We start from the raw sequence: 14,753 nt of genomic DNA on the forward strand, positions 1-14,753 counted from the left end.
AAACTTCTCCGGGATCGCTTGAATTCTTACATGGAGTTGCGAGCACCTACAGAAACATCAAAAAGCCCAACTGCTTTTTCATTTTCGCCCACGATTCACTAGCGCATTGTGGATATTGTGGATTGAATTTTTGAAAATGTCAGCATAATTGATGCCCTCAAATGTCTTCTGCAGCCGTTTTACCTATAGTCACCACCGGACCACCAACTAGCAGCTGAGCGTCTACAAGCTTTCAAAGATACCCGAAATGAATGCAGAAAAGCCATCAGACAGGCCAAAACTGAAAGTTGGCAAAAGTTTCTCGATGGAATTGACATCAACGCATCAGTACCTGAAATGTGGAGACGAGTGAATGCTTTAACTGGCAAACGAAGACAAACAGGGAGAACAATTCAGAGAAACGACGGCACATATACCAATGACCCACTGGAAATTGCTAATTTATTGGGGGACTACTTTGCGGAGCTTTCCGGCAGCAAATCCTATTCAGAGGAGTTTCTAAAAATCAAGACAAACAAAGAATTGAACCCAATCGTGTTCGAAAAGGAACAGGAAGGACAGACGTCATACTACAACCAAAATTTTTCCATGGATGAATTACTTTACGCCATCTCAAGCTCCAAAGGAAAATCCACCGGACATGATAATGTCGCGTATCCGATGCTTCACAACCTACCAGTACCTGGTAAAGCTGCATTATTGCGATCAATTAACGACACATGGCAACGTGGTATCTACCCGGACAAATGGCGCAAAAGCATCACTATCCCGATACCGAAACAAGGTAAAAATTCAGGCGGTCCCGCTGATTTTCGACCGATTAGCTTAACAAGCTGCCTTGGCAAAGTTGTTGAAAGAATGGTCAATCGAAGACTAGTCTGCCTACTCGAAGAAAAAGAACTACTAGACCACAGTCAGTTCGGATTCCGGAAAGGACGTGGAACGGGCACGTACCTAATGGCCCTCGGTGACATCATCGACCGTGCCCTTACCGATAATTTGCATATTGACGTAGCCACCCTTGATTTATCGAAAGCATACAACTGTACCTGGCGACATTCAATTCTTAGTCAATTAAAAGACTGGGGTATCAAAGGTAACATGGGACATTTTATTCAAGGCTTTCTAAGCGAAAGGCGCTTCCAAGTTGCCATTGGAGACTCACTGTCATCATTAAAACAAGAGATTAACGGAGTCCCACAAGGATCAGTCCTAGCTGTCACACTATTTCTAATCCAGATGAATGGAGTTTTCGAAGACCTACCAAGTGGCATTTACATATTAGTGTACGCTGAAGACATTATCTTAATCGCAACAGGCCCTAACGCAACCAGAGTACGTATCAAAATACAGACAGCAATCAAAAGAGTAGCTAACTGGGCCAAAAAGGTTGGGTTCAGTATGGCAATCGAGAAATGCGCCGTTACCCATATTTGTCACCATCATCACAACCCTTGGGGAAGACAAGTAGTCGTAAATAACGTAGTAGTCCCATTGAAAAAAACAATTAAAATCATAGGCGTCACGATTGATCGTCATTTCGATTTTAAGGCACATTTCGCGAATGTAAAAAAAGAAGCACAATCACGCAGCAGACTTGTACGCACCATTAGCCGACGACATCAACAGGGAAATAGAAACTCACTGCTATTGGTTGGAAACAGCATACTCACCAGTAAACTGCTATATGGAATCGAAATAACAGCTAAATCCTACAATGACATGATAAAAATTCTTAGTCCAGAATATAACAAAATGATAAGGAATTGCTCTGGATTACTACCAAGTACACCAGCAATCAGCAGCTGCATTGAAGCAGGGACCTACCCGTTTGAAGCAGTAGTAGCACAATCCATCCTTAATAGAGTAATCGGATATTTAGAGAGGACAACTGGCGACTATGACCCTACAGCAGCCACTATAAGACCTGTTCTTGATCGATACCCCGCGATAAAAGTTCCCCCGATTCCTCAATTACATCGAGTAGGGGATCGTAGATGGGACAAAAAAGGCCCGAAAATCGATCTTTCCAACCAAAAACACCTCCGTGCAGGAGACCCACCCAGTAAAGCCCAAGCGGTATTTCAAGAATTAATCAGAAATAATTACCCATATCATCAACAAATCTTCACCGACGGCCCAAAAACAAATGATACGGTTGGAATAGGCATATCAAGTAACACCATTTCCGCATCCCATCAACTACCAAACGCTTGCTCAATTTTTTCAGCGGAAGCGGCGGCCATTCATGCAGCCATAACGGGCCCAGAGCGAAACGAAAATGAGCCAACCATCATCCTCTCCGACTCAGCCAGTGTGTTGATGGCTTTAGAAAAAGGATCCTCTCGACATCCTTGGATACAAGCAATCGAAGAAGCATGCACAGCTAATATAACTATATGCTGGATTCCAGGACACACGGGCATCAGCGGCAACGATGAGGCAGATAAATTAGCGAATTTAGGCAGACACGCTTCATTGCTAACAACAGAGGTCCCAGGCATGGATATTAAAAATGATTTCCGGAACAAAATCAAATCCGCAACAGCTGAAAATTGGCGAACGGAACAAAATCAATTCCTTAGAAAAATCAAAGGTGATACAGAAAAATGGACTGACCGACCCTCACGCAGAGAACAACAGATTCTTTCCCGGCTTCGAACAGGACATACATTGCTTACACACGGAGGGCTATATGAAAGCGGCCGCAGAAACAAATGCGACACTTGCAAATACCCACTAACAGTCGAACACATCTTGGTGAATTGTCCGGTTTATCAGGAACTACGAGCAACACATCAGATCGAATATTCAATAAGAGATGCCCTCTCCAATGACCCAGTTAAAGAACAACAAACATTTAATTTTCTACGAGATGCCGAAATCTACGATCTCGTATAAATTTGTTATATGATTGAGAAGTATCCCCATCAAATGTACATATTATTTCTACTATCACAGAGTGTCGAATGACCACAGGGTTAAAAACACTCTTTAATAAAAGCAATATCTACCTATCTATCTATCTATGTTTTTGAAGTAGTTGACAATTTCCTTATCATAGTACCTGATCATAGGATATTTATACAATAAGGGATACGAGATTTTGTTTGTTATAAAACTAGCAACAGAGCTGATGATTTGGTGCAGTAAAATCCTCATTGTTGCAGCAGAATTCCATATCAAGAGCGTTTCACTGAGAATTTCATCAAAACTGGTTTTATCAAAGATCCAGAAGACCCAATCTTGTGTTGTTGGTGTTTATATCTTGTTTCTTTAAGGGCCTTCAACACGCTATTCAAACCAACCGGAAAAGTAAACACCGTTCGATCTTAAAGTAGATGATTAAAAATTTCAAACTTAAAATTAATTTATTTTGGCCGGCTACCCATCCATCAATCCCCTGGCGAAAGTGATGCCTTGCTTCCACACGTACCACCATCGTTGCCCGCCGCCAGCCAACGCTGGGTGAGAAAATTATGCAAACCATCACGAACAACCGTCCGGCAACTTTGCAGCCAAGACGGCAGTGCGAAAATTTCCTTCCCGCAGTGAGGATCTCGCGCGCGCAGCCGTAATCGTATCTCCGGTGTTTTTCTTTTTTTCTTATTTTTGCGAGTTTTATTGTTTTCTGTTTTTTATTTTGTTCCTGCAAGGGTGAGTTTTTCTTTTGCTGCGCAACCGAATGGATAGTGCGCCGTTTCGCCTCGTGGTCGGATAAAGACAAATTAAATCGATTGATTGATTGAGCTATCGTTCTTGACATTGTTGGTTGTAGATCAGCGCTTGCCGGTGCGGTGCAGTGTAGTGCAGTGTAGTGCAGTGCAGTGCAGTAGGAGGTGATAAACAAAGCGAAACTTGTTTTTGATTCGCGATAGTGGATATACACAAAAAAGAGGGTAGCGAGTGGAAGATACACAAGGACGACATTTAATTGATCGAAGGATGCGATTTATGATTCCCGTGCGGGGCGTGAATTGGGATTCAGCGACCTGGTTCGGATTTCCGTTTTTATTTTTACTTCAGTTAGATGAAAATAAGAAAGAGATTGAATGCCAAATGGTGTTAGATAATCGTTTTCGGTCCAAAATTATCAGTGCGGGGTGCTGTTGCTTTCAGTCAGATTTTTTTTTTCTATTTTGGCCCAGAATATTGATTGCTACCGGCAGAGCAGATGTCGATGTGGGGAAGCGAGCATGTGTGTGTCAGAGAGGGACAGAAAGTGAAAACAGATGCGTTATGCAATTGCGGTGGCGTCGCGTTCAAATGTTGATCGTCAAGCAGAAGCGCATGCGTCCCTTTCTGGCGAACTTCGCACGGCCGGTGTTTGTTGATCATATGTTTTGCTTGGAGTGCCGTGCATATTCAGGTTGTGTACGACTGAAATATGGGCACAAAATGTACCACGCAACAAAAATACAGCAACGGACAAAGTTTTTGACGTGAGTGGGTTCATGCGTCATTGCCCGACTTGCAGTCGGTAAAATATTGTTGCGTGTGTGCCGATGAGATGAAGACGAGAATTTCAATGGAGAGATTACCGGCTAGCAGGGGGTGGCGGCTTTGAGGTGTGATTTGCAACAGACAGCTGTTGCATGGAAAGATTAAGTGGATGAACCTTTTCTATGGTCATAGTAAAAATCCAGCGGTGGTACAACCAAAAGAGGAATGAACTCAAATTGGTTGACCTTGAGGCACGAAACAGATCTAAAAATCTATGATGAAAAATCAATTTTTCTCAACAAAAAATACCAAAAAAATGAGTAAAAAGGACATTCAATCATTTTATCATAACTCACATAACATATTTTTTGTACTTTAAACAAGTTTTTATTTCCTTACGATGTTGACGGAATAGAAAACCAGTTCATCAGAACTGCCAGATAGAAAAAAAACCACGCATTTGACTTACTTTCTCAATATAAATTGAGTAATAATGTGCAGTGAGATGTAAATTGTTTTCATCCATACTCAAGACCATTGCCGGTATTATAGCTTTCCCCGAACTTACCTGTCCGATGAAGCGCGTTGAGCAAACGAAGCGGCAATAATTGACATTTGAATATTTGCATTTTTGATGAGCTGGAAAATGAACTTATATTCGCTATCCAGTCGATGAGTTGTCTGCCAGGGTAGGTATGTCGTGGATCGATCGGAAAGTTTGATGTTTGTACGCACCCCCATCATCGCAGTGATTCGATTGGCCATTAAGTCGGAAAAAGGTCGCGCAGCCGGAAAACGACCCGACAGATGTGAGTGATTGTATATTCTTCTCGAGTAAACAAACCACCTCACACTGAGAGCCATTCAATTAATATGTCTCGTTTAGAGTAACCGCCACCAGTGACAGCCCATTTGCGGGATAGGTACTTGAACCGTTTCTTCAAATCGAGAGCAAACACTTAGGCAAAAATGTGACACCGTCTGTCACCAATTGCCAGTTTTATCAGGGGGCTCTTGTGGCTGTCAAACTCCATACATTTTCCATCTACCACTCATTGATTCTGGTACCAGCGTTTCTGGTACCCACTTTTTGGTTGGTTTGCCCTAAAACAAGTGAAATAGAGTAAACGTCCCATTTCGTCGGTAGACTTATTCTCGTGTAAATGGCGTTTTAGATGCGAAAATACAAGAGCTCAACATTTGTTTTCAATACAATGTGCACTTCCAATGAATAAGATAAATTTTGTAAGCATTTGAAATGAAATATCACCGCCGTGATGAATTTATGATTGGTAGGCAGAATGTTGACGTTTATAGGCCCCTGAGTTCTATTCCACTACCTTTCTCCCAGGGGGAAATCCATAAGCTGTGGCATCCATAAATTAACTGGCAACAATTAATGTTTACCATTAATTGACTTGCTTGCGGCGAAGGTGGCGGCAGCGGCAGCAGCAGTGTCTGTTTTCCGCAATTAGTGAGAAGGTTTAATTCACTTATCTGAACTGGTTTGCGGGACCACCGACGACCGTCGGGAAAGATGATGACAATGGTGACCTTTAGCGATGTGGGGGTCTCACATCGCCACGAGAGCACAATTGTGATACCACTCGAAAGGGAGCGAACTGCAGGAAAGCAAGGGGAGAACACCCGCACTTTTCGCAGTTGATGACTTGATAAGAGTAATCAGAGATGTAATTAATTTGGCGTTAAATTTGGGCTGTTTGATGACATTACAACAGGTTTGGGTGACAGGATTATATAAATTAGGAAATACGAAGTGACACGATTGGAACATTTATTGCAAAGTGCGGACTTGCGGATAAATTACGATGCAGAATCCACCTAAGGTATGTATACAATAGTCGTACAATTTTTGAATAATGATATCATTTCAACTTAATTTTTACCCCCTATTGGTTGACAATCCCAATCAGAAGTCTGGCTTTAAAATAAAAACTCGAAGTTTGTAAACCGTAGCAGAAGCAGCAAAATGCACCTAGAAATGCTTCTACATATGTCGCACACGTAACTTAGTCATCAGGCTAAATTAAATGATGCCGAAAGATCTAATTTTAACTCTATCTCTTTTTAGGATGCTGTTTCGGTCAACCGAAAGGTGAAAAAAATCTGAAGGTTGCATAGATATGTTATAGTTTTAGCAAGGGGAGAACACCCGCACTTTTCGCAGTTGATGACTTGATAAGAGTAATCAGAGATGTAATTAATTTGGTCTGGCTTTATCATTTCAATTTAATTTTTACCCCCTATTGGTTGACAATCCCAATCAGAAGTCTGGCTTTAAAATAAAAACTCGAAGTTTGTAAACCGTAGCAGAAGCAGCAAAATGCACCTAGAAATGCTTCTACATATGTCGCACACGTAACTTAGTCATCAGGCTAAACTCTTATCAAGTCATCAACTGCGAAAAGTGCGGGTGTTCTCCCCTTGCTATACTATAACATATCTATGCAACCTTCAGATTTTTTTCACCTTTCGGTTGACCGAAACAGCATCCTAAAAAGAGATAGAGTTAAAATTAGATCTTTCGGCATCATTTAATTTATTTTAGGCTAAATTAAATGATGCCGAAAGATCTAATTTTAACTCTATCTCTTTTTAGGATGCTGTTTCGGTCAACCGAAAGGTGAAAAAAATCTGAAGGTTGCATAGATATGTTATAGTTTTGTTCTCATTCCAATAGAATTATGCGTGCCGTAATGCTTTGCAATTGAGCCAACAATTTTCATTATTGAGTATGTTAAAACACATTATATGTGTGTTCATATGAATGTTGTATAGCACCTGAGGATTGGAGATTATTGAGGGAATATAAGGTACTTCAAAGCTGCTGCTTCAAATAGTTCTCAAAAACTTGGTGTACAGTGCTTTTTCGATTTTATCACGGTAAAAAAAATTTCACTTTCTACAACTGGAAGTAGGGTTTGCAATATTCTCGAGAATTGATTTCCCGGGAAACGGGAATAAAAAAATATATTTCTCCGGAAATCCGGGAATGAAAATTTTTTCTTAGCGAAAATGAGATTTCAAATAAATGATACGGACTTTTATGGTCAGAATATTTTGTTGGACTTGGATTATATGCTATACTACTACACTATAGCAAATGCTCGAAACTTTGTTTGCTTGAACGGTAGCAAAGCCTCTTCGCTCATTTTTTATCGAAAATATTTGCTATGCTATTACACGATGTGAGTTATTTTCATAAAACGAATTGTGTAGCAAATCTAGCTAAGGATTCCGAAGACCGCGAAAAATCAAAATGAAATGATAAAACACTGAATCACCAATATGACTCAAAATAAGTCAGTTTCAGAGTATTTGAATGCCAACGTAATCAACCTCCAAAGATGATTTTTACATTGAAATCGGTGCCACGACCCAGGTTACACTGACTTTGAGTTTTATTAAATTATTTATTTCAGGTGGCAATGATTTACGGGCTTCAAATTAATTTATCAGTTTCCAGGTTTTGATTTATTTTTTCATTGAACAAAGACTTGAGCGGACATTACACGAAGCAAATTTTTGCCTAAAATGACGGTCAATATTTGTTCACCTGTGTAATATCAAAGTATTTGCCTAAATCTTTTGCTGAAAGATATTTGCCATCGTATTTGCTTAACAAAAGAATAGGCAAATATTTGATTCGTCTAATGTCGTTGCTAGTCAGGTCACAACCGAGCGAATAATTGTTTGTGTTTTTTCTTTGTTCATACAGAAATTTGGTATGAGCACTCTGCAGCATATGAAAATGAAAATATTTTTATCATTTTTTCAACACTTTTGGTATTTTTTCTACCTGGGCAATTCTCGCTGAAAGCAGGCCACTACTGACACGAGGTCTTTGAAAATTGATTTTTTTATTTTAGTTCGATTGAACGCAGTGAAAAATTAATAACTGCACATAAATTTGTTCCATTTGGTGGACCCCTTGTTCGCCAAGGGGTGAACAAATTTTTAGAAAAGTGAAAATCGAATATTTTTATCGAGCTATATTTCAAATATTCGTCCCAAAACCCTCTACAAACAGCATTTCATTATACAGAAAACATCTAGGGCTTTCATGTGGAGTATTCAAAAGTATAACCGCCATCTTGGATTCGCCGCCATTTTGAATTTTATCATTAAAACGCGTTTTTGAACAGGTTGGCAACCACCGATTTTATTTCTGAGACAACCATTGGAAAGCTGAGAAAAAATCCTACAAGATACATTTGAAAAATTAGGTGTGTCGCGAAAGAAACATGACCGTCGAGCCAATTTTCTATACCGAGTTTTAACATTTCACTGAACGCACATCGTTTAGTATGCGCGAAGTACATGTTTTGAATAGGTCTTTATGAACAACTTATTTGGATAGGGTAGAACTGCCATAGATGGACTACTTTCTGAAGTGGACAAGATACAAGTGAAATAATAATTATTATTATTATTATTTATTTGTAAAGTCATCTGACACATGTATGGTCTTAATGATAAAATAAATCTAAGTTACAAACATAATTACACTAAACATCTTAAAATAGTTGTCGTCTACAAGAGAGTCGTCGTTTAAAGGCATCAATCGAAATCCCAAAGTCGAAAAGTTCGTAGACAGCATTGAATTGTGCGGCCATAAATCGAATTGAATTAAACAGCCCATAGTTCACTCTGCTTGGCTCGAGGTACAGGAAGTCTCTTGTGCGGAGTGGTCTCTCGGGTGCGTAAAGGCTCATCTGTTGTAGTATTGCAGGGCAGTCAATTTGTCCGGAAAGGATTTTAGCAACAAAAACGGCTAGAGCAGTAGTTCGTCGCTGCTCGAGTGTTTCAAGTCCTAGTAGCTTACATCGAGCTTCATACGAGGGTAAGTCTAACGGGTTGTTCCAGGGTAGCATGCGAAGTGCGTATCGAAGAAATTTTTTCTGGACAGACTCGATTCTAGCGATCCAGTTTGCTTGTGATGGGCACCAGACTACCGAGCAAGACTCGAGGATAGAGCGCACTAGTGAACAGTAGAGCGATCGAAGGCAGTAAGGATCCAGAAACTCATTAGCTATCTTGAAAATAAATCCCAGCTGACGATTAGCCTTTGAGATCATTTCATCAAAGTGTGGACGAAATGTTAGCGCACAATCAAGTTTTACACCAAGATCACGAATGTGAGCTACCCGTTGCAATGTATGATTAAGTATAGTGTAATCGAATAAGACTGGATTCAGCTTGCGGTGAAATGTTATTACGTTGCACTTCTGAACACTTAGTGTCAACAGATTCTTCGTGCACCATGCCTCAAATTCGTTGATCAAACGTTGTAGTTCCAGACAGTCGAATAAGGCTTTGATTACCGCGAATATTTTTACATCATCTGCGTAAAATAGGCGACACCCAGGTGGCAGTAAAGAGGAAACTTCGTTAATGAACAGAGTGAAAAGCAGGGGACCTAAATTGCTTCCTTGTGGGACGCCAGAAAGATTCGTGAAATTTTCTGACTCTTCCGAACCAATTTTCACGCAGAGATCTCGGTCCGTCAGGTATGATTCAATCCATTTTACGAGATCACCAGAAACCCCAAGTTTCTCTATCCTACTCAGTAGAATTCCGTGGTCGACTCGATCGAAAGCAGCTTTCAGGTCTGTGTAAACAGCGTCTACTTGTTCCCCGTCACCCAGACGGCTCAAACAAAAAGAGACAAATTGAGTCAAATTCGTTGCTACAGATCTTTTGGGAAAGAAGTCGTGCTGATCCACGGAAATGTATTGAGAGCTACAAACAAACAACGCTTCATGGACGATGATTTCAAACACCTTCGAACAAGCACAAAGTGACGTGATTCCGCGATAATTTTCGATATTTCGTTTGTCTCCTTTTTTGTGTACTGGAAACATTATCGATTTTTTCCACATCGTTGGAAATGTTTTCTGCTGAAGGGAAAGATTCAGTATAATAACTAGAGGTCGAATAAGCGCTGCCATGCATTTTTTGAGAACGCAAGAGGGAATCCCGTCAGGTCCAGCAGATCACGAATAATTCATTTTTTTTATAGCTTTTTCAACTAGATGATCGGTCACGTGGAAGATATTCAACTGAAGGAGATCACGTGGAGTGTTTTCGATAGCAGCGTTTATCTGTGCGTCTGAAGCAATGACCGAATTAAACGTATCCTTGAAATGCGCAGCAAAAAGTTCACATTTTTCGCGCGATATGCTGGCCTCTTCGTCTTTTAAGAACATGCATACTGGTAAACCTTCCTCTTTTTTCTTAGAAGTCACAAATGACCAGAACAGTTTCGGGTTTTTACGAAGGCTTGCTTGCTTGTGCAAGGTATATCGTCGGTACAAGAAACGATTGTAGGAGCGGTAGTTATTACTAGCCAAGCTGAACTGCTGTTTAGAGAGTGGGCAGCGTAGTCTACTGTAAGCACGTAAAGCAGAAGATCTCAGACGTTTCAAACGTCGCAAATGTGCATTGCCCCAAGGTGGCTTTCGAGGAGGTTGGCGGACAGGTACCGAGTCTGATATCAGTTGTTTCAAAATATGTGTGAAGTGATTGACCGCATCGTCAACATTTTCGAACAACTTTAAGCGACGCCAATCGACACGCATAAGTGCCGCACTGAGGGACGCGAAATCAGCTCTACCAAAATCCAGGTTATTTTCTTCCAGAGTTTCAACGAATCCAATGGGTGCGGAGGGCTGAACAGTAATTTCGATTGCGGGGTGGTCAGCGTCAAGTGAAGTCAATGGCTCAGCAGCTTCCCGAACGCAGCAAACCGGGAACGTACATTCATTGAGTCAAGTAGGCGAGAATTTCTGCTGTTAAAACCATCCAGGAGAGATGCACAAGCAACAGATATACGAGACTTCAAGCTGTCAACTGTTGGTGGCGCATTCATCGGGAAGCTCCAAACTAAACCTGATTGATTATAATCACCAAATAACAATACCAGATCACATAGACTAAGGTTGGAGGTAATTGCTTCTACTGAACGTATGTGGTCCCTGATGCAAATTTGGTCACCTCTGCGGTTGGGAGGCAGATAAATGACGCCAACACTCAGTGATTGATGCGGTAGCTTCACTCTGATCCAAATCTGCTCGAGCGTGTTACAGATAGGAATAGGGTCGATATATGCACTCAATCTTGCTGAAATAATGAAAACACGAAGAAAATACTCAATTGTTACCAATATATTTATCAACGTCTTAAGCTTTGCATTTGAGGTTTTTGACTTCACTCTCAGAACTATTGGAATATTGTTTAGCAAACAAATTATATTGTTCTTGAGGTAAAATATAGTGATAATTCTGCGTTCCTTTGATAGTTTTGACATTTTCCATCCGATGTTGAAGTTTAGTTTGAGCCGCTTCGTAATCCGCTTGCTCGACGTAAGCGAATGCCATAGTTTTGCTTTGGTTTTCCACAGCCCTTGCGTAGAACGATACCGCATCTGTAATCAGCCTGTCTCTGTTGGGAGATAAGCTATATTTACAGGCAGCTCACTGGATGGTTCCACCAACTCCGTCACATGGGCATTTCCCGTGCGAGCTTGCGTGAAAATTCCACTCCGTGTCCATTTGGAAATCATCTTTCATAAACGTAATGTGAAATTATACTTATTTTTGTATTGACTTTCAGCGCCGTCAGAGCAAATATGCGTTTTTGATACGCGTGGCAGATTTCTCTTCATGTAACTAAACAATTTATTGAAGCAACAGTGAACAAGCACATAGTTGTGGTCGAGAACAGTTGTCTGGCGAAGTATCTTGTCCACTAAAGAAAATAGTCCATCTATGGCAGTTCTACCCTATCCAAATAAGTTGTTTATAAAGACCTATTCAAAACATGTACTTCGTGCATACTAAACGATGTGCGTTCAGTGTGTGCTGCGTGGCAAGCAGCGCTTGCTGCTAAATCGATCGCGCGGCGCGCGTTGGAAATGTTAAAACTCGGTATAGAAAATTGGCTCGACGGCCACGTTTCTTTCGCGACACACCTGATTTTCAAATGTATCTTGTAGGATTTTTTCTCAGCTTTCCAAAGGTTGTCTCAGAATTAAAATCGGTGGTTGCCAACCTGCTCAAAAACGCGTTTTAATGTTAAAATTCAAAATGGCGGCGAATCCAAGATGGCGGTCAAACTTTGGAATACTCCACATGAAAGCCCTAGATGTTATCTGTATAATGAAATGCTGTTTGTAGAGGGTATTGGGACAAATATTTGAAATATAGCTCGATAAAAATATTCGATTTTCACTTTTCTGAAAATTTGTTCACCCCTTGGAACAAATTTATGTGCAGTTATTAATTTTTTACTGCGTTTAATCGAACTAAAATAAAAAAATCAATTTTCAAAGACCTCGTGTCACTAGTGGCCTGGTTTCAGCGAGAATTGCCCACCTGTTATGATCAAAACAAGTTGCTTATTTTGATAGAGGCGAGGATATTTTGTATGAAAAACGAAAATTATACATAGACTTGTTCGGAATTCAGCACCTCTCCCCCCCCCCCCCCATTTCAGTGGCTGTCCTCTCATACGTTTTTGAATACTTTTAATGAGTTAGGCACATGTATGTCAAGCTTGGTGAATATAGGCCAAGACGTTCTGTAGATAAGGTAGAATATGTATATAAATACAGCGATTCTAAGACAATAAAAAAAAATTTTACAAGTGCTTCAATTTTGCTCGAAATGCTGAAATGCTCAAAATTTTGCTCAAAATGATGCCGACCAACAAAGTTTAAAATTAAGATTTTTTTCTCATTTTCTTCTTTTGTTAAGCTTTATCTTCTTTTTTCCACCCATAAAACCAAGAAACCATACGTTATTCTAAAAGCCCAATCAATAAAATTTATAAAAATATAATACACTTAATATTTCTTCTTAATAACATATTTTTGGGTTCTACTTTTTTACCATTTTTCATCTTCATATTTTGATATCTCAGTTATAGTACCTGCTTCAGTCCGGAAATTTGGAACTTTTCTTAGTTGACGTGTCTGCTTTCTATAGTAAATATAGAGTAATCGATCGGCGACAGTCACTTTTCCGATTTTTGTCCGCCTGAAGTCCTATAGTGTAGTGGGCCACTCGCCAGAATAATATAATTTATGTGAAAACTCGAAGGATTTTTAGGAAACATGCATAGGAAAACACTTAATCTTGCAAATTTGCATCACAAACATTTATAAGTTCCGATTTATGTTAAGAGAAATCGAGTTAATCTGTCTGGTAGTCCACTATAGGTTATTTTACCCTATGCTTCATCATAAACATTAATTTGACTGCTTTCTTACCAATAACCCAGCTACGAAACGAGTCATAAATTTAGCACTACCGAGCACTACCGAACACTTCCCCCCTGGGGATACTTGCTGGAGGCAGAGAAAATTATCGCCTGATTGGGCCAGCAAAAAAGAGCTTTGCTTTGATTTGATGCTACATTCCGATTCGGAACTCGACCTTTTGTTTATTAGACACAGACTTCGCAACCAACTGTTAAATGTACAGGACAATTGCGGGGCTAGCGCTACGATCCTACTGACACTAACAGTCAACGCCGAAATAGGTGTTGATGGTTGTGGGGTGGTGTGATCCACTCACAACCAACCCAGCTGATCTAGATTCAATCCTAGCCGACACCGGGAGATTTTCTGTGGCGAAAAATCTCTGGGATCACGCCTTCCATCACATGCGGTAGTAAAGCCGTTGGCGCCGGTCCGTTAATCAACGGGTTGTAGGTTAGGGTCCAGGGTGGAGTCGCCTCCTGGGCGTCGGTGATTGATACAACAACAATGGCGAAACTAGACTGACGGAAAATAAACGAGAATAAACAAAGAAAATTCAGACATTTCCCTAGAAGTAAGGGGCCATCCACATACCACGTGGACAGATTTTTAACGATTTTGACCCCTCCCCCCTTCCCCTCCGTGGACAACTGTCCATATAAATTCTAAAAAAAATGTATGGACCGTGGACATTAGCCAACCCCCCCCCCCCCAAAGCTATCCACGTGGTATGTGGATAGCCCCTAATCTCTTGAAAACTTTTGTCTATTTCTTGTCATTCTGGTATATCATAAAATAACTTCAGCATGTCAGTGCAGATATTTTTTTTAAAAAAATGTTCAAAGTTGCTAGTAGCTAGTTGCCAGTAGTAAGGCCTGTAAACCCACAAAGTTTCATTGAGTTTTGAGAGGGTGCTGCCAGCTCCTCACACTTCTGGACAATCCTTCCGTAAAACATGCTAATATTAGACAACAACAAACTTGATGAAGCACGTACAGCACTGAGGACGGAGCCTAACACGCACTCG

General features: G+C 40.5%; 2 protein-coding genes across 3 annotated transcripts in view; both read left to right on the forward strand.

Moving 5' to 3' along the window:
* Positions 1-336: 336 nt before the first annotated feature.
* Positions 337-2,901, forward strand: LOC129720490 (uncharacterized). Its single transcript, XM_055671972.1, has one exon. It carries the CDS (start codon positions 337-339, stop codon positions 2,899-2,901), a length of 2,565 nt encoding a protein of 854 aa, XP_055527947.1.
* A 631-nt stretch (positions 2,902-3,532) lies between these two features.
* Positions 3,533-14,753, forward strand: part of LOC129724274 (D-beta-hydroxybutyrate dehydrogenase, mitochondrial) — a 196,184-nt gene continuing 184,963 nt past the window's right edge. The window contains exons 1-2 of one of the 2 annotated variants that reach the window (XM_055679006.1): positions 3,533-3,657; positions 6,183-6,290. In XM_055679006.1, coding sequence (XP_055534981.1) covers positions 6,273-6,290 — 18 coding nt within the window. In that variant the 5' untranslated portion in view covers positions 3,533-3,657; positions 6,183-6,272. The other variant, XM_055679007.1, reaches the window with a different exon arrangement.

This window comes from Wyeomyia smithii, chromosome 2 (assembly GCF_029784165.1).
Source record: "Wyeomyia smithii strain HCP4-BCI-WySm-NY-G18 chromosome 2, ASM2978416v1, whole genome shotgun sequence".
Lineage (NCBI taxonomy): Eukaryota > Metazoa > Arthropoda > Insecta > Diptera > Culicidae > Wyeomyia > Wyeomyia smithii.

Excerpts from the sequence above, each read along its gene's own strand:
- LOC129720490 (XM_055671972.1), top strand. The coding sequence starts at position 337 with ATGTGGAGACGAGTGAATGCTTTAACTGGCAAACGAAGACAAACAGGG.